The 21,306-nt window shown below is 31.4% G+C and overlaps 2 protein-coding genes across 2 annotated transcripts; both read left to right on the top strand.

The window, feature by feature from the left end:
• The first annotated feature begins 8,763 nt into the window (after positions 1-8,763).
• LOC125420864 (uncharacterized) lies at positions 8,764-9,180 on the top strand. The gene has a single exon (XM_048468161.1). It carries the CDS (start codon positions 8,764-8,766, stop codon positions 9,178-9,180), a length of 417 nt encoding a protein of 138 aa, XP_048324118.1.
• A 3,762-nt stretch (positions 9,181-12,942) lies between these two features.
• Positions 12,943-21,097, top strand: LOC107410057 (conserved oligomeric Golgi complex subunit 1). Its single transcript, XM_048467809.2, has 6 exons — positions 12,943-15,261; positions 15,668-15,862; positions 16,709-16,989; positions 17,920-18,099; positions 18,582-18,759; positions 20,195-21,097. The coding sequence occupies exons 1-6, from the start codon at positions 13,096-13,098 to the stop codon at positions 20,366-20,368; spliced, it is 3,174 nt and encodes a 1,057-aa protein (XP_048323766.1). The 5' UTR covers positions 12,943-13,095; the 3' UTR covers positions 20,369-21,097.
• Positions 21,098-21,306: the final 209 nt, after the last annotated feature.

Here is a 21,306-nt window from a genome sequence, read left to right as displayed (position 1 = left end):
AATTCAAACTTAAAAAAAAAATTGAATACCAATTGAAAATTACAAAATTAAAAAGATAATAAAAAAAAAATTGGGGGACCAAAGCCAACGCTAGTACATCCCAGCAGCGTTGGCTTTGGTCTCTCAATTTTTTAAATTTTTTTATTTCTATTTTTAATTCTTTTATAATTTTTTTATATTTTTACAAGTATCATTCAAAATAATAAAATTTAAACTTAACAAAAAAATTGAGAACCAATTGAAAATTACAAAATTAAAAAGATAATAAAAAAAAATTGAAGGGCTCGCCGCAGCGTTGACTTTGATCCCTCAGTTTTTAAAATTTTTTATTTTCTTTTTTTAATTCTTTTATAATTTTTATTTTTTTTATTTTTGCAAGTATCATTCAAAATAATAAAATTCAAACTTAACAAAAAAATTGAGTATCAATTGAAAATTACAAAATTGAAAAGATAATAAAAAAAATTGGGGCAGCAATGCCAATGCTATTACATCCCAACAGCGTTGGCTTTGGTCTCTCAATTTTTAAATTTTTTTTTTAGTTTTTTTAATTCTTTTATAACTTTTTTTATATTTTTACAAGTACCATTCAAAATAATAAAATTCAAACTTAACAAAAAAATTGAGAACCAATTAAAAATTACAAAGTTGAAAAGATAATAAAAAAAATTGAGAGACCAAAGCCAACATTATTACATCCCAGCAGCGTTGGTTTTGGTCCTCCAATTTTTTCAATTTTTTTATTATTATTTTTTTTAATTCCTTGGTAATTTTTTTATATTTTTGCAAGTATCATTCAAAATAATAAAATTCAAACATAACAAAAAAAAAAAGAGGCCAATTGATAATTATAAAATTGAAAAGATAATAAAAACAAATTGGGGATCAAAGACAACACTATTACATCCCAGCAGTGTTGGTTTTGGTCTCCCAATTTTTTAAAATTTTTTATTATTTTTTAAAATTTTTTAATTCCTTTATATATATTTTTTTATATTTTTGTAAGTATCGTACAAAATAATAAAATTCAAACTTTACGAAAAAAATTGAGGACAAATTGAAAATTACAAAATTGAAAAGATAACAAAAAAAATGTTGGGGGAAAAATTAAAAGCATTGGCTTTGGTCTCTCAATTTTTTAAAACTTTTTATTATTTTTTTATATTTTTGCGAGTATCATTCAAAAAAATAAAATTTAAACTTTACAAAAAAAAATTGAACACCAATTGAAAATTACAAAGTTGAAAAGATAACAAAAAAATGTTGGGGGAAAAATTAAAAGCATTGGCTTTGGTCTTCCAATTTTTTATTATTTTTTTAATTTCCTTATAATTTTTTTTATATTTTTGCAAGTATCATTCAAAATAATAAAATTCAAATTTACTAAAAAAAATTGAGGACCAATTAATTATTACAAAATTGAAAAGATAATAAAAAAAATTAGAGGACCAAAGCCAATGCTATGACATCCCGACAGCGTTGGCTTCGATCCCGTAATTTTTTTAAATTTTTTATTATTTTTCTTTTTTAATTCCTTTGTAATTTTTTTTTATATTTTTTCAAGTATAATTTAAAATAATAAAATTCAAACTTAATAAAAACAATTGAGGACCAATTGATAATTACAAATTGAAAAGATTATAAAAAAAATTGGGGGACCAAAGCCAACGTTATTACATCCCAGCAGCGTTAGCTTTCATCCCCCAATTATTTAAATTTTTTTATTATTTTCTCTTTTTTTAATTCCTTTACAATTTTTTTATATTTTTGCAAGTATCATTGAAAATAATAAAATTCAAACTTAACAAAAAAATTTGAGGACCAATTCAAAATTACAAAATTAAAAAAATAACATAAATAAAGTTGGGGGATCAAAGATAATGCTTTTACATCCTAAAAGCCTTGGTCTTAGTCCTCCAATTTTTTAAATTTTTTATTATTATTTTTTTTCTTTCTTTGATGAAAATATGATAATTAACGAAAAAAAAGGGTTGGTGTTTAAAATTGGACCAAAAAAAGAGGAAACAAACTTTTGATGAAAATATGATAATGAAAAAAAAAAAAAAAAGGGTTTGTTTTCAAAATTTGACTTTAAAAAAGTGGAAATTTTTTTTTTTTTGATAAAAATATAATAATGAACACCAAAAAAGAGGGTTTGTGTTTAAAATTGGATTAGAAAAGAAGAAAAAAATGGAAGAGAAAAAAAAATTATCACAAAAAAGAGCAAGATTTAGCAATGATATTTTAAAATAGTGTCGCTAAAAATCAAATGTATAAATTTATATACTAGATTTTTAGCGACGTTATTTTAAAATAGTATCGCTAAAACCTATACAAAGTTGACGCTTGTTAAGAAAATAGCGTCGGCTTTGCTCTCTTTTGTGACAGTTTTTTTTCTTTCCTTTTTTTCTTCTTTTTTAGTCCAATTTTAAACACAAACTCTATTTTTTTTTTCATTATCATATTTTCATCAAAAAAAATTTTCTCTTTTTTTTTTTTTTGTCCAATTATCATATTTTCATCTAAAGTTTTTTCCTCTTGTTTTTGTCCAATTTTCATCAAAAGAAATACAAAGGAAATAAAAAATAAAATAATAAAAAATTTAAAAAAATTGGGGGATCAAAGTCAAGGCTTTTAGGATGTAAAAGAGTCGGTTTTGGTTTCCTAATTTTTTTTTTTTGTTATCTTTACAATTTTGTAATTTTCAATTGATTCTCAATTTTTTTGTTAGTTTGAATTTTATTATTTTGAATGATGCTTGTAAAAATATAAAAAAAATTACATAGGAATTAAAAAAATAAAAAATAAAAAAAATTTTGGGATCAAAGCCAACACTGCTAGGATGTAATAACATTGGCTTTGTCCCCCAATTTTTTTTTATTATCTTTTCAATTTCGTAATTTTGAATTGGTTTTCAATTTTTTTTTGTTAAGTTTGAATTTTATTAATTTGAATGATACTTGCAAAAATATAAAAAAAAAATTATAAAGAAATTAAAAAAAAGAAAATAATAAAAAAAAATTTAAAAATTGAGGGATCAAAGCTAACGCTGCTGGAATGTAATAGTGTTAGCTTTGGTCCCCCAATTTTTTTTTATTATCTTTTCAATTTAGTTATTTTCAATTAGTCCTCAATTTTTTTTGTTAAATTTGAATTTTATTATTTTAAATGGTACTTGCAAAAATATAAAAAAAAAATTACAAAGGAATTAAAAAAAAAAAAATTCAGAACTCTACATCCTCAAGCCTCCTTCTTTCCAATATTTAATACAACCCACAACACCACCATTTCAATTCTTGTTCTCTAAAACCCCACCACTCTAACTCCTCTATGATTGCCTGCTTATCCCTCACAGCTCAATCAAAATTTTCCAAGTAGGAACTCCTCAGCATCATATCCAATCAAGATCGGGGCTTCAAGATTCAAAAGAACCCAACTAAACAAAACTCAATTATCAAGGCCGTAGGCACCCTTTCTGCTCTGGGTAATGATATAGTCACCACCGGGACTTCGTTCTTGGCCACGATAAGACTACTCTGGACCACCAAGAAAGAGCAGCCCTTATTGTGGAGGAAAATGCCCACTTGTTTGGTACCTAAGTCGGTGATGTTTTGCAGGTCATCGATGCCATTGTATTTTTTTTTTCTTGGTTTTTTGTTCACACTTAAAAAACAAAAAAAAAAGGCTAAAAAAAAAAAACAATGGCTCATAAATACTAACCTTTAATCCAAGCTCTAAATGAATTTTGGATTGTCAAGGAGAAGATCCAAGCTATGGAAGCAATAGAAATATCTGGCGCTGGAACGGTGGATTTTATTTGAAAATTTTGAAACGGTGAGAGATAGAGGATTTTATTTGGAAATTTTGAAATGGTGAGAGATGGAAGATTTTTTTTGTAAATTTTAAAATGGTAAAGTGTATGTGAAACAGTGGTGCTAGCGTGAAAAAAAATGATATTTTGAAGCAGGAAGTTTAAAGGAAATTTTTTTAAAGTTGCAATCTTCTCACGTGTAACAGGGAAATATCTTAGCCATTCACTAGATAAGTTGAAATCTAATGGCTGGTCATTTTTTCACTTTTTGGATCGCACCATTTTCGTCAGGTCAATCCTGATCATAGAATGACTCTATATACATATATAGAGAGATGACCTGACCAAAATGGTGCGGTCCAAAAACGTGAAAAAATGACCAACCACTAGATTTTAACTTATTCAATAAACGGCTCAGATACTTTTTTGTCACACGTGAGAAAATTGTAACTTCAAAAAAATTTCCTTCAACTTTCCCCTTTCAAAATATCATTTCCTTTCCCGCTCGCACCACTGTTTCACACAAGCTTTACCATTTCAAAATTTTCAAATAAAATCCACCATTTCTTATCATTTCCAAATTCCCAAATAAAACCCATCATCTCCACCATTCCAACCATAGATATCCTTCTATTGCTTCCACTGTCAGGGTCTTTTCCTCAATAATCCAAAATCCATTTAGAGCTTAGGCTAAAGGTTAATATTTTTGAGCCATTGGCTTTTTTTTTTTTTTTTTTGAGAGCCTTTGGTATTTTTTTTTTTTAAAGTGTGAACAAAAAACCAAAAAAAAAAATGATATCGATAACCTGCAAAACGCCACCGCCTTATGCACCAAACAAGTGGGCATTTTCTTTCATATTAGAAGCTGTTCTTTCTCAGTGGTCCAGAGTAGTCTCGACGTGGCCGAGAGCGAAGTCCCGATGGTGACTGCATCGCTGTCCAGAGTAGAAAAGGTGTTTATGGCCTTTATAATTGAGTCTCGTTTGGCTGGGTTCTTTTGAGTCTTAGGGCTCCGATCCTGATTGAATATGACATTGAGGAGTTCCTACTTGGAGAGTTTTGATTATGCTATGAGGGACAAGCAGGCGATCATAGAGGAGTTAAAGTGGTGGAGTTTCAGGGAACAAGAATTGAAATGGTGGTGTTGTGGGTTGAATTGAATATTGAAAAGAATGAGATTTGAGGACGTAGAGTTCTGAAAAATTTCTTTTTTTAATTCCTTTGTAACTGTTTTATATTTTTGCAAGTATCATTCAAAATAATAAAATTAAAACTTAACAAAAAAAATTGAGGACCAATTGAAAATTATAAAATTAAAAAGATAATAAAAAAAATTAGAGGACCAAAGCTAATGCTATTATATCCCTGGTACCTTAATTTATAATTTTTTTTTATTTTCACTTTTTAATTCTTTCACAATTTTTTTATATTTTTGCAAGTATCATTCAAAATAATAAAATTTAAACTTAACAAAAAAATTGAGGACCAATTGAATATTACAAAATTAAAAAGATAATAAAAAAAAATTGGAGGACCAAAGCCAATGCTATTACATCTCAGGAGTGTTAGCTTTGGTCCCCCAATTTTTTAATATTTTTTAATATTTTTTATTATTTTCTTTTTCATAATTCCTTTGTAATTTTTTTTATATTTTTACAAATATCATTCAAAATAATAAAATTCAAATTTAACAAAAAATTGAGGACCAATTGAAAATTACAAAATTGAAAAGCTAATAAAAAAAATTAAGGGACCAATGCCAACGCTATTACATCCCAACTGTGTTGGCTTTGGTCCCTCAATTTTTAAATTTTTTTTATATATTTTTTTAATTCTTTTATAATTTTTTTATATTTTTGCAATTATGATTCAAAATAATAAAATTCAAGCTTAACAAAAAAATTGATAACCAATTTAAAATTACAAAATTGAAAAGATAATAAAAAAAAATTGGGAGACCAAAGCCAACGCTATTACATCCCAGCAGCGTTGGCTTTGATCCCCTAATTTTTTATTATTATTTTTAATTCCTTTGTAATTTTTTTATATTTTTGCAAATATTATTCAGAATAATAAAATTCAAGCTTAACAAAAAAAAAATTGAGCACCAATTAAAAATTATAAAATTGAAAAGATAATAAAAAAAAATTGGGAAACAAAAGCCAATACTATTACATCCCAGCAGCGTTGGCTTTGGTCCCCCAATTTTTTCAAAATTTTTATTATTTTCTTATTTTTAATTCCTTGGTAATTTTTTTTTATGTTTTTGCAAGTATCATTCAAAATAATAAAATTCAAACATAACAAAAAAAAAAGACTAATTGATAATTACAAAATTGAAAAGATAATTAAAAAAAAAATGGAGACCAAAGCCTACGCTATTACATCCCAACAGCGTTGGCTTTGGTCCCCCAATTTTTTAAAATTTTTTATTATTTTCTTTTTTATTATTATAATTATTTTATAATTTTTTTTATATATTTTTGCACATATCATTCAAAATAATAAAATTCAAACTTTACAAAAAAATTAAGGACCAATTGAAAATTACAAAATTGAAAATATAACAAAAAAATGTTGGGGGAAAAATTAAAAGCATTGGCTTCGGTTCCTAATTTTTTTTTTTTTTTTAGTTATCTTTTCAATTTTGTAATTTTCAATTGATTCTCAATTTTTCTTTTGTTAAATTTGAAGTTTATTATTTTGAATGATAATTGTAAGAATATAAAAAAATTATAGAGGAATTAAAAAAAAAAGTAATAAAAAAATTTAAAAAATTAAGGGATCAAAGCCAACGCTGCTGGGATGTAATCGCGTTGGCTTTGGTCCCCCAATTTTTTTTTTATTATCTTTTCAATTTTATAATTTTGAATTGTTCATCATTTTTTTTTGTTAAGTTTAAATTTTATTATTTTGAATGATATTTGCAAAATATAAAAAAATTATATAAGAATTAAAAAAATAAATATAAAAAAAATAGTAAAAAATTGGGGGACCAAAGCCAACGCTGCTGGGATGTTATAGCGTTGGCTTTGGTCCCCCAATTTTTTTTATTATCTTTTTAATTTTGTAATTTTCAATTGGTCTTCAATTTTTTTTATTAAATTTGAATTTTATTATTTTAAATGATACTTGCAAAAATATAAAAAAATTACGAAGGAATTAAAAAAAAACTTTTCAAGAATTTTACATCCTCAAACCTCCTTCTTTCCAATATTCAATTCAAAGCACAACACCACCATTTCAATTCTTGTTCTTTGAAATCCCACCACTTTAACTCCTCGATGATCTCCTGCTCATCCTTTACAGCTTAATCGAAACTTTCCAAGTAGGAACTCCTCAGCCTCATATTCGACCAAGATCAGGGCCTCAAGATTCAAAAGAGCCCAACCAAACAAGATTCAATTATCAAGGCCGTAGGCACCCTTTCTGCTCTGAGCAGTGATACAGTCACCATGGGACTTTACTCTCGGCCACGTCAAGACTACTCTGGACCACCAAGAAAGAGCAGCCCTTAATTTGAAGGAAAATGCCCACTTGTTTGGTACCTAAGCCAGTGATGTTTTGCAGGTCATTGATGCCATTTTTTATTTTTTTTTGGGTCTTTTGTTCACGCTTAAAAAATAAAAAAATAAAAAAGGCTAAAAAAAAAATGGCTCACAAATACTAACATTTGACCCCAGCTCTAAATGGATTTTGGATTGTCAAGAAGAAGACCCGGGCTGTGGAAGCAATAGAAAAATATTTGGGGCTGGAATGGTGGATTTTATTTGGGAATTTTGAAACGGTGAGAGATGGAGGATTTTATTTGGAAATTTTGAAACAGTGAGAGATAGAAGATTTTATTTGGGAATTTTAAAATGGTAAAGTCTGTGTGAAACAGTAGTGCTAGCGGGAAAGAAAATGATATTTTAAAGCAGGAAGGTTGAAGGAAATTTTTTTAAAGTTGCAATCTTCGTGTGACAGGGAAATATTTTGGTCGTTCACTGGATAAGTTGAAATCTAATGGCTGGTCATTTTTTCACGTTTTTGGACCGCACCATTTTCGTCAGGTCGATCCTGACCATAGAAGGACTCTACATATATATATATATAGGGACAATCTACGATCAGGACGGGCTGACCGTTTGCCATCCGAACCATCCCATTCCTTTCTATCGCTTAGCTGACTTAGCAACTTGCTTAGCCGATAAACCCGTGGCTAGTTACCAACCCTCGCTTTGCTCTTTCCAGTCTGTTACGCATATTAGACAATTCTTCATTAACAATGTATCAAATGGTTCATAACCACTTCGTCTGTTCTTCGACAACGTTGAAGGATAAGGATTAAAGGTTCTTCCATGCTGTGGTGACCTCTCCATTATTCACAAGAAAAAAAAAAAAGGCTTCACTATATTTCACTTAGCTCCCAGAATTTATGAAAACTCAATTCGAAAACAGTACAAACAACAAGATTTGAGATAGAACAGAACAAGAAAACGACTTGTAGAAAAAAAAGTGACCAATTGAAGCCCAAAATACTAATAGACAAGCATTTAAGTTTGTTTATATTGTATTCTATTACTCATTTTTTATTTATTTATTTATTTTTTGTTTGTCGGTTTCTATGGTGCTAGATGGCAATCCTCCTTCAAGAATGAAACAATCACAATTTCAATTCCAGTTCTAGGTTTTCTTTCTTTCTTCTTTTTCTTGATTTCAAATTAACCAGCCATCAAGAAAACCCAATAACACGAGCAATCCGAATCCCAATCCAAACAGCACTATTAAGGCACCACCAATACTAGTAGCAGTAGCACCACCACCAGCACCAGCAAAGTGTGGGAATTATGGGTCTTAGAAGCGGTGTGTCCGACACTATGTTCGGATAAGAGGAATCCATCGTCGTCTCTACACCTACACCTCTTGCGTTCTTCGTCTCCATCCCTCTTCCTTTTTGCCCTTCCCGCTTCATGTGCTTTGACGCCACCAATATCCCCATTTCTTCCGAGCGCTCAACCTATGCCAAATGCTCTTCCTTTAATCACTCTCACTGTGCTTCTCCACTACCCACTTCTTCCACCACCAGCAATACGACGCCGCCTTCTTCCACCTATCTCTGTCCTCCATGTGCCACTCCCAATTCTACCTTCTTCAACCTCGCTTCCGATTCCAACAAGGCCATTGACAAAAGCCTTGCCTTGGTTTTACTCTGTGCTTCCAAGATTGCTTCTACTTCCATGGCCAAGGCCCTTATTGTGGTTCGAGCCAAGGCCAAGATATGGGTTAGGGAAGTTGCTCTTGCTCAGAAAAGGGCTCAGGAGGCTCTGGATCACCTTGCTCTGCTCGTCCATTCTAGAGGAGATGAGGTTGTGCGAAAGGGCTGTTGATGAAGTCTTCGCTGAGCTTTCTAGTTCGGCCAATTTAGTTCACAAGCACAAAGAGAAAGCGAAGGAGAAGAATGGGATGGCTGCTTCTGGAACGGTGAGAAAGGAAAGAGATCAGAGGAAAATGACATTCTAATATGGACCGTTCATTTTAATTGAATGGCCAGCAATATAAATATGTTTTGATCCGGATGGCAAACGATCAGGACGTTCTGATCTTAGACTGTCCCTATATATATACATATATATATATATATATATTTTTAAAGATGGCTTTCAAGATTCAAAATCTTAGGAATTGTTTGGCTAACTGCTATTAAAATGGTTCTTTTTTTTTTTTCGAAAACAAAAAATTAGAATTGGGTATTGGTTTGATTCAATTTTTTTTTAAGTATATTTTCCTACTTTATTTCTTTTAGCACATTTTTCTTATCAAATTATTATGAAAAATGTTATCTTAAAAGTTAGAACTTCATTTTTAAAATGATTTTCACTATATATTTTTTTTTGACTTCACTCATTTGTTTATTGTAACAAATTTATTTTTTATTATTTATGAGAAATATCATATTTCTAAAATTTTAAATTGATCATTTTTAATTTACATTTTCTTGAAAAAAATTTTGAAAATTATAATTTTCAATTCAATTTTTAAACATAATATTGTATGAGATTTTGTGAATTATTATTATTTTTTTCTTTTAATTATTAGGGTTATCCTACCTCACATATATGGAGTATTAGTGAAGTATTGAATAAGGAGAGAAATTTTCTTTCAATTTTTTTTGACATCATTATATTATCTTTCTCTTTTTTTTTCTTTTTTTTTTCTCTTTGTTTTAGAAATCTAAAATGTTTTGAAAAAAATTAGGTCAAAATTCCATATAAGCAAAAGTTTATAATAATTATATAAATATTAAACTTCTTTAAAAAATATAATTTTTTTAATAAAAACTATAATTATGAATAATGTTTGTATTTTAAATGAGAGGCATTATTATTTTATTAATTTATATTTTGTTGCACCTATCATTTTAATAGTTCATTTATAAATATTAATAATAGCAATATAAATATTCAGCTTCTTTAAAAAGATATAATTTTTATAAAAAATATAATTATGAATAATGTTTGTTTATCAAATGAGAGGCATTATTAAAAAGGTTCTTGTCAATCATTAAATTATATAAAACTTTATGCTAATAAAATATTTATACATTACTTGCATTAGCATTTTAATATATATATATATACATGAAAGGTTCCCTGTGGCCTGTACCATTCTCAAAACTTGAATAGGTTGAGTTACAGTATGGGCTGGAAATCCCAATTGCATGTTTTAAGCATAAGCACGTGGGAAAAAGAATGCAAAAACTTTGTGTTTTTTTGTTTTTTGGGGATTTGAGAATGGTACTGTACTATTGTCTATGAAACTAGGTTTTGCTGCCAAATATTTAAGTTTGCAGCTGACTCTTTACTAAATTACATTTATATGAAAATGACACGAATATTTCTTTTCCTTGAACCGTGTTGCAGAAAAGATACTGAAAGATTAGCAGATTTTTTAGCCTTTTCATGTATATTCAACTTCTGAGTTTATGCGTCAATGATTTTTTCTGTTTAATTAATGGTAAAAATTTAAGGAAAAGAGAGAAAGAGTTATTGGATTATATTGTTTTTTCTCTTTCACAATTTTTTCCCCCAATGGATTCTACCTTCTCTTTTTTTTTTTTTTTTTTTTAAAGATTTGACCCGTAAAAAGTAAAGAATTTAGAAATGTTAGAGAGAATAATGGTTAGGGTTTAATTAGGAGAGAGAAATATTTAATGAAGATTGAAAAATATTGTTTTAAAGCGTTGAATTATTTAAGTAAAGGATAAACGGGTGTTGGATATGGATATAAAAATTTTAAGGGTTTTGAAAAAGGCAAATGTATTCCATTAGGTTTGAACTAATTGTCAAAAAGTTTCATCAAAAAACTTTGTACGCAATCCTTCCTATTCTATATATGCATTAATGATCTAATATGTTACTTAGTTCACTTTTATCATTCTATATATGAATTAATGGTCTAATAAGCTATTTAGTTCATTTTTATCATTGATTAATTAGACATATGATCAATAAATTATATATGACAATATTAGTTTAAAATACATTTTATTTTTACTTTTTAATATTAAAAATCTCATAAGGGAAAGTGAATTCTCTAATTGAATTCAATTAAATTCTTACATAGTAATATTGAATTTCCCCTGATAAAAAAATTAAAAATTTTATACATTTTTTGTTTTTATTCCTATTTACTTTTATATCACATTATTATCTTACATTATCTTATCATTGTTTTGCATATTATTTGACATTGTTTAAATTAAACTAAAATTGGATTGGGGTTTTATAGGCTCTTTAAGACATTAATTATGGAATATTAGGTATTACATTTTAATTTTTATATTGTGACATCCTTGTAGTAGTGAAGCTCATTTTCTAAGTTTACTTCAATTTTAAGTTGCTCATGATTAATGACAATGACTAATTTATCAATATTGATTATTCGTTTGGCCTATAATTGGTCTTCGATTATTATTTTTTAAAATTTGATCATCCATCTTGGAAATCATTTTAACTACTATCAAGATTATCCTTTCTAAACAACACAAGCATATGAATATATCTCTTCTTGCATTTTATGTGAGTTTCCTAAATTTTTATTGAAAGTTTAGTAGATTTCAACTAAACAACGATAAATTATTCAGGGCATATTAATTGAACAATATAAAGTTATTCCTTATCTGTCATCCAAATAGTATAAAGATATTCAGATAATAAGAACTAAATGAATATCTGGCCTTTGATTTTTTCCATAAAAATATATATAATTGTAATCATTCATTCATATGTAATATAATTTATATACCTTATTATTTGATTAGTTTAATTATCTTCTCTAACCAGTTTAAGCTTTAAGCATATGAAGTGAAAAAGAAAAATATATACTACTTAACATGTTATAGGAATTAAAGTATTATAAAATGCAAAATGGAAACTGAGAAAGAGAAATGCCTAAGACATAAGGCGGATTAGCAACATTGACAAACTCTTTCCTGATAAATGTCAAAACCCAAATATAAACATCTATACATAGGGGATGGGCTTAAATAAAAATATGTAAAAACCATATTACATCTATTCTTTTAAAATGTGAATTTCTTTAATTCATTTGTCAAAATATTCTTTAAAAAAAAAAAATTTGGAGAAAAACTATTAAATAGGATATATAACTGGTCATACATGTGAGCCACAATATAAAATGTAAATATGTAAAAACAATTTAATTAATTGAAGAGGAAGTAGAATAAAATTATCTAAAAATCATACCATATCCATTTAGAATTATAAATTTAAAAAAGTGAATTTGTAAAATCAGCTTCAATTAATTCAAAAGCAAGCAAAACACAGTAACACTATATTTTTAACAAAAAACCATAACAATTAAAAAAATTACAAAAAATATTATCTCACTTTTGTATTGGCTATATATTTTATCTCAAGGAGGCTAATATTTACTCATATAATTATAAATTTTCGAACGGAATATTCTAGTCATTTTTAGGTTCTTCTTCTCATTTGTTTGTAATTTTCTTTTTTCTTCTTCTTCTTATTATTAAAATTATGATAAACATTATTTATTTATTTATTTAATGTAAATATTGATGTTTTATACTATTTAATAAAAAATAAATTAAAAAAAATGTGCGAAGGAAAATGGTAGTTACTTTTCTTTCCATTGAAAATGAAAAATGGCTGTGCGGGAGGAAGTAAAGAGCAACTGCTTGGTCTTCATGTGTTAGCTGATATAAAAATGTCCGCTTTCTTCTTCATTTGCACCATTAAAACATTCAAACCACAACGGCAATGAGAGTACCTCCGGTGACGTCCGATGACACCCGCAAGGCGGCCCTCGCCGGCGGAGGATACCGGGATGCCGAATCCCTCTTCCGAACCAAGCCCATTTCGGAGATCCGGAAGGTGGAATCTTCCACCCGAGATTTCATCCACCAGAAGCAAGAAGAGCTCCGCCTCCTCGTTGGGACCCGTTACCGGGACCTCATTGACTCCGCCGACTCCATCGTCCTCATGAAGCGCTCCTCCCAATCTATCTCCTCCAACCTCTCCAACATCCACTCTGCCATTTCCTCTCTCTCCGAAGACCACCCCTCCGCCACCGCCACAGCCACCGCCGTCACAACCCCTCGCGACCCATCTCGTTCCCGGATCTACGGCGTGGCTTGCCGGGTCAAGTACCTCGTAGACACCCCCGAGAACATCTGGGGCTGCCTCGACGAATCCATGTTCCTCGAGGCCGCAGCTAGGTACGTTCGTGCCAGGCACGTACACCTCCGTCTCGACGGTGATTCTGATCACCGGAGGTTTCTATCCAATTTTCCTCTGCTCCAGCATCAGTGGCAGATCGTTGAGAGCTTCAAGACCCAGATCTCACAGCGTGCCAGAGACAGGCTCTTCGATCGTGATCTGGGGATTGCTTCCTACGCTGATGCCTTGGCTGCCGTTGCCGCCATTGATGATTTAGTTCCGGATCAAGTTCTGGGTCTGTTCCTGGATACCAGGAAGGCCTGGGTTTCGCAGACGTTGGGTGGCTGTCCTCTTAATGCCGATTGCTCTGAGGTCATTTCCGTGTTCTGTGAGGCGTTGAGAATAATTCAGGTGAGCGTTGGGCATGTGGGTGAGCTATTTTTGCGAGTATTGAATGATATGCCATTGTTCTATAAGGTGGTGTTAGATTCTCCTCCTGCATCCCAACTGTTTGGCGGAATTCCCAACCCGGAGGAGGAGGTAAAGCTTTGGAATTCCTTTAGAGATAAGTTAGAGTCTGTCATGGTAATGCTGGATAAGGATTACATTGCCAAGGTTTGTTCTTTTTGGTTGAGGGAATGTGGAAGAGAGATGGTGGATAAGATCAATGGAAGATTTTTGATTGATGCTGTGGGAAGTGGAAGAGAGCTTGCTTCTGCTGAGAAGTTGATAAGGGAGACGATAGAAAGCAAAGAAGTGTTGGAAGGAAGTTTGGAATGGCTTAAGAGTGTTTTTGGGTCCGACATTGAGTTGCCATGGAGTCGAATGCGTGAGCTTGTTCTAGGAGATGATTCTGATTTATGGGACGAAATCTTTGAAGAAGCATTTGTTGGAAGGATGAAGGTGATTGTAGAATCAAGGTTTGTGGAACTCTCAAGAGCAATGAAGGTGGCAGACACCATTCAGGCAATTGGGGATGGTTCCAGTGTGGATTTTATTGGGTACTTGAATCGTCCTTCGACTGGCGGTGGTGTTTGGTTCATAGATTCTACTACTAAGAAGGCTTCTGCATTTGATAATGAATTTCGGAGTTGTCTTAATGCATATTTCGGTCCTGAGGTTAGTCGGATCAGGGATGCTGTAGATAGTTCTTGTGAGAGTGTTGTTGAGGACTTATTGAGTTTCCTGGATTCTCCAAAGGCATCCCCTAGATTAAAGGATCTGGTGCCCTACGTACAATCTAAGTGTTTTGAGAGTATGTCCACCATTTTGACTGAGGTTAAGGGTGAACTTGAGAATTTGTTTGCCGTCATGGAAAGCAGCAAAGAAAGGGACGGTCAGGCTGTTGAGAGAGCCCTTTTCATAGGGAGATTATTGTTTGCAATCCAGAGCTACTCCAGGCATATTCCGGTGATACTTGGTCCTCCAATGTTTTGGATTAATGGAACTGTGTCTGCCATTTTTGACAAGTCACCTTCTTCGTTGAGGTTATCTAGAACTGCTGCTGCTGCTGATTCTCCTCTTTGTGATAGCCCCGGAAGGCAAGCGCCCTTAGCCTCTAGAAGACAAACTTCATCTGTTACTTCTGCATTGCTTGGAGCTGGTGAAACTGCAAGCCCAAAACTTGAAGAACTTAATACGACTTTACGGGATCTTTGCATTAGAGCTCACAGCTTGTGGATCTCATGGTTATCTGATGAGCTTTCGGTTATTCTATCTCATGATCTTGGACGAGATGATGCTTTGTCATTGACAACTCCCTTAAGGGTAAGTTCCATGTGGTGGACAGCTAATCGTATTCTATTTCTTTTCTTTAATGATTTTTCAGTTAATAAAAGCACAGGAGCCTTGTGATGGAATTGAAGCTCCATACAATGTTATACAAGGTTTGAGTTGGTGAAACCAGTCAGATAGTTCATTATATCAATTTATAGTTGGAAGCCAGTGAGGAAGTAGTGTCTTTCAAGATAAGAAAAAGAAACTTGACTTTAGTTCCTGTATACTGCTTGTTGGATATTATAATAGTCCTCCTTCCTCTGTATAATCAAATTGAGTTGGATGACTTGGTTGTTCATTGATTCACTTCATATGGGTAAATTTAGCAAAACCTAGGTGTTCTGTGTATAATTTTCCCAAAATATAAAAAGCTTGTAATTTTTTAAAATTTGGACAGGGCTGGGAAGAGACTGTTGTCAAGCAAGAGCAGTCACATGATAGTCAATCAGAGTTGAAAATATCACTTCCTTCCATGCCTTCTCTGTATATTGTCTCATTTCTATTTCGTGCATGTGAAGAAGTTCATCGAATTGGAGGTCATGTACTTGACAAGACAATTATGCGTAAATTTGCTGAGAGACTGTTGGAAAAGGTAAACAACTTGCTTGGATATCCTATTTTACTGCATCTTTGCAAGCTGCCGGCGATTAGTTATTATTATTTTCTTTTGCATATGGTAAACAAATGATTGATTTGTTTCTGAAGTTGGAGTTAAAATTTTTCTTATCTTGGGGTGCTTCCATATATGCTTCATTGAATTTCTAATCTCGTTGGATTCTCATGTTAATAGTTCTCTTTTGGTCCATATTTTCACAACTTCATCTTTTAATTTCCGATGATCCTGTTTAATACGTTTTTGTGTTGTAATGAGTAAATTATGTTGAAAGTACCATTAATCCACTATTGACAACTTTGCTTGTCCATGAGCATTACATAACTAAAAGAATGAAGATCTGGGTTTCCACAAACTTAAATATTGCATTTTTGTGTTGAAACAGTTCTATAAAAATAAATAAAGGGGACAAGCCTAAGTAAGATATATTTAGTCCAATCAATTCAAACATGCCTTCATCCTGAAAAGATGGGGACTGGTAAAATTAATCCACTTTCAAACTGCTTCAGGTATCCCAAAGGAGAGATGTCGATTTTTGTGTAACTATATGTACAATTTTTTAGAAAAGGCTACTTGGTACTTCCAAATGTTCCAATCCTAAATTTCTGGTCTTCTTTTTTAACTTCCCATGCTAACCTGCCAGCAGCACCACAGAATTTTCAAAGGATCCATCTTACATCAAAAGACACGAATCTCTTGTAACACACTTCTACATATCCTGAATGCTCAAAAATTACAAGTAACAAAACGAAAAAGCCTCTACTCAAGTGCAACTCTTAGCTACTTTGTTTTGTTAATCTGTTGGCTGCCCTAATTTCTTTGTAGGTTATTGGCATTTATGAGGATTTTCTCTCTTCCAGAGAAGCTGGTGGATCTGAACTTTCTGAAAAAGGAGTGTTGCAGGTTCTGTTAGACTTAGGGTTTGTTGCTGATGTTCTTTCAGGAGGTGATCCCAATATCACTGAGGAGTTATCTAGAGTTCCAAGAGTCAAAAGTCCTTTCAGACGGAAACATGACAAGAGCCATACAAAATCAGTCGTTAGAGACCATGTTGATGGGATGATCAATCGTCTTTCACAGAGATTGGACCCCATAGACTGGCTTACGTAAGTTTATACATATTTATAAGATACTAATTGGAATTTGTACCACTAATTTGAGTATGAACGATTTAGAGTATATCCATGGTCAGTCATGAGAGAGCTGTTTTATGCTTGATTTTTCTTGTTCATGGCTACTTACAAAGAAGTATGTTTCTTATGCAAATGGTTGTCATCGAAGGTAGTAACAAAAGAAAATTGTTCAATAGATCTTTTGGCCAAACTAGTCATGGGCAGATATTGTTGGTTGAGGCCTGTTTTTGCTGCTAACTTCCTACCTGTTAGGAGTCTGAGGCAGATATAGGATAAATCTTGTTAATGTAAGTTTTCTATTTTAGAACCCTCTTGAATTGAACTAGATATGCTCCAGTAACTAGACATGTGAAACATGCTAACCTGAAACATAAACTAGATTGTATTTGTTAGTGCAAAACGGAATCTTTATTGTAATTGCTGGAATGTTTTATTCATTATATTTTGACAAGTATTTATACCTGACATTTAGTTAATGCATTTTGTTACTTTAAATCTAACTTTGTTTTTAATTGTTTGAAACTGTGATGGTGAAAACTGTTCTACTTCTGCTTTTTCCAGGAGCTGAAGCATCTAATCTTTCTGATAGGCTCTCTGTTATCTTTATAGTTGCATTTGTACAAGTAGATATTATTTTGTTTGAGAATGCAATGGGATATCATAAGTGGCTTGATTGGGAATAATAATGAATTCACATGACACAGATTGTGTCTCTTAATGAAACCAACCTAGCAATAGAACTTTATTTTGAGTTGTGAGGCTTTTATCTCAATGGATTCCTGTTTACTGGTTGGCTTGTTTATTTCTTTATTATTGTTCTTTTTATTTTTGCGTGGGTTTATTAAATATAATTATTTGAGTTGGTTTTAAGTTGTTCTGCGACTTACTTTGACTCCTATTAAGGTATGAGCCATATCTCTGGGAGAATGAAAGGCAATCATACCAACGACATGCAGTCCTTTTTGGATTTTTTGTGCAACTTAATCGCTTGTACACAGATACTGTTCAGAAACTGCCAACTAATTCAGAGTCCAATATCATGAGATGCTCTTCAGTTCCTCGCTTCAAATACCTTCCTATCAGGTTAGTGCTCTTTTATCTAGCCACACATGGATGCTTTGTCAGTAAACACATTGTGTGACGACCAGTGAGTACCTGAGATGAGGATCTTGTATATCTTAATTTTCTTAATTTGTTGGGATGTGGGCCCAACTATGTATGTGAAGCTAATACAATAGATGACTAGATGGTTCCTCATCAAATGTAGCTAACCTTGTACATTTCAGACATAATTAATTATAAAGATGGGTATTAGCAGGATATTAACATACTGGTTAGAAAATAGGCTTTGATACCATATTAAGTTTTCACCATTTCCAAAAGTCTCTAGGATGTGTGACTAACTATGAATATTATGCTAACACAATTGATAATAAGTGTATATATGTACCTATGTTATCTTTTTAGTCTTTTCCGCTATTCAATAGGCAATTAACATAGTTGCTGCTATAGGTTGCTAATATTCTACAATGACTTATAGCTTTTAACTTAATTTGGTTGTCCAGTGCACCCGCATTGTCTTCACGGGGGACAGCTAAGATATCTACTCCAACATCTGTTGATGGTATCGCTTCAAGGAATTCCTGGAAAGGTTATAGAAATGAAGAGTTTTCCAGAAAGATGGATTTAGATGACAACTCCAGTTTTGGGGTTGCAACACCATTCCTAAAATCTTTCATGCAGGTAACGCTGTTAGACTTTTACAATTGTTGTTCAAGGTTACTCTTGTCTAGCCTTCATTTTTGCAGTCGTTTTTTCAAGAACCTGGAAATATGAGATAGTAGCAAGATTGTTCCTAAAATGTAATGGTGACCTGTTAATCTTCAATTTGCTTCTGTAAGTGGGTATGAAATTGGCATGGCATTCTTGGAAATGGTTTATCCATATACGTATTAGTTGAGGTCTTTAATATGTAATATTAGTGTTAGGAATTTAGATAAAAAAGAATATAATAACAGGGCTAGGAAAGAAGATGAGAGAGGAGAATTAAAAATTATAGAATGGAATTTAGGATGTTTATCCTCACGTCAATCATTTATTAGAACATTAAGATAATTGAAATTGTAATAATACCCATATTAGGATATTTTGCTATATTAAGAATATTGAAAGACTAACAATTCTGAACATATAGGTTTAAGATTCTGGAGTCAAACTGTATAATTACAATGTACTTATGTTTCAAGAGACAAATATTATCCTTAGGAAAACTTTTATCATAAGAACAGAGGGCTTTTTATTTGCCTGGATGCACCTGGATAACAGGACTGCTCTATTTAAAAGATTTTGGTCCTTTTTTCATAGCGGCTATTCTTTATTTGATTTTCATGTCAACTTTTCTTGATATCTAATTCTAAAAATGATTGTTACTACATCTCTGTAATTTGACATTGATTATACAGTAATCCCCTTCATGTAACTATGATCTAGGACCTAACGTGCATAAAACTCTACCTTAATCTTCTTTAGTTAAACGAAAGGTGCAATTTAAATGAGTAGTATGATATGTGATAACACCTTTCCAAGTTAGAATAACTCCATGAAGTCAACCACGAATATTGCAGCCTATTGCTTTTTGGGATTGCATGCGCTGTAATAGTTATCCTATTTGTATATGTCCAAAAAGATTCAAAGGAAGTTCAATTTTATGTTAATTCACCATTTTACTGAAATTTCAATTTCTTGAAATTGGTTTGTAAATAAATTTGCATAACACTTTCCTAGAATATCTTTGATGCAGATATATATTTTTTTCATCCATCAGAATCTACATTCAATTTTGAATTTTGTTTTAATGAATTAATCGATTTATATTTACTGAAAAATGAAATTTTGACCCATGATTTTTAGGTGATCTGTAGCCAACTCATCCCACCTTGGAGAGGACCTTTATTATTATTATTATTATTATTATTACTGCTTAATTACTGCATAAATCACATTACATTTCATAATGTCTCATCTTTTTAGCCGCATGATGTGTGTGTCTCATAGAGTTATTGGATTGTGGTGACTTATAGAGTTCCTTTTTATAAATATTGCTATGATTTTATTATTTATTTGTCTGAATTTATTGGATTGCAAAGTTTGTAAGCATGATTTTTCTTTTGATTAACAGGTTGGAAGCAGATTTGGAGAGAGCACACTGAAACTGGGATCCATACTGACAGACGGACAAGTGGGTATATTTAAGGATAGATCAGCAGCTGCAATGTCAACATTCGGAGAAATTCTACCTGCCCAAGCTGCAGGTCTTCTTTCCTCCTTCACAACATCCAGATCAGACTCTTGACTGCCTGTAGAATAGTTGGTTTTGGTTTTGCTTTCATTGCAATGGAGAAAGCCTATTCAAACCTTTGAATGGACATGATGGACTATGAAGCACAACAGTGATGATCATCTGAATTCAAGTGGAAAAGGGTATATAAATGACAAACAGGAATTTAAAAATTTATATATGGAAGGGACTGAAGGGATTGAGGTGCTATAAAAATTATGTAAATGAAGAAAATGACAAAAGGAAATGTCATAACAAGTAAGTAATGGCTAAAAGAATTTGTCAGAAGGTGTCTTTTTTCCTCAGGTTACGTGGAGTCAGAAGTGTATGATTATAGAAATCATTACCTTTGCCAGAAATATTTTGCAGAGAAAAAGATTTGGTGCTTTGGGAACTGAAGTTATATTAAGTGAAGCTTCACACAAGCAAAAGATATGTGGTTTTGAGGTGAAGCTCCTACTTTATGTTATAGGCTTCAGCTCAGAAGATGAGGTATAAGAGCTTTCTGGTTTTCAGGTTCTAATTGGATTTCGTAAGTTCCATGTGGCTTTTCTTACATTTCAATTGTTTAATGTTTATAGTGATTGCTCTAAATTGTCACAGAAACTGAAAAAGAAGGTGTTTTGTTATAAACAGAAATACATTATAAAAACAGAAATGAGAACGAAAGAACGCAAAATGGACAGAAAAAGAAGCTTTAAGCGAACTTTTTACAATCAAGTTTCATTTTTTCATAAATGTGTATGTACTTGCTTGACTGTTTCTTTATGTTAGTTTGTGAATATTATTGTATTTATTTATTTTTTTTTGATAGAAAAATATTATTGTATTTAGATATAAGCAAATAGATACAAAACTATCCAGCTGGGGTTGGAGACATATAATACAGTAGATGTTTCCTACTTTTGGGGGAAAATTCATTCAAAAGCAACGAAAGAAGATCCAGAAAGCTG

Source organism: Ziziphus jujuba, chromosome 10 (assembly GCF_031755915.1).
Source record: "Ziziphus jujuba cultivar Dongzao chromosome 10, ASM3175591v1".
In the NCBI taxonomy this organism is placed as follows: domain Eukaryota; kingdom Viridiplantae; phylum Streptophyta; class Magnoliopsida; order Rosales; family Rhamnaceae; genus Ziziphus; species Ziziphus jujuba.
Note: the sequence above shows the minus strand (reverse complement) of the source record. Positions and strands in the feature narration are given on the sequence as shown.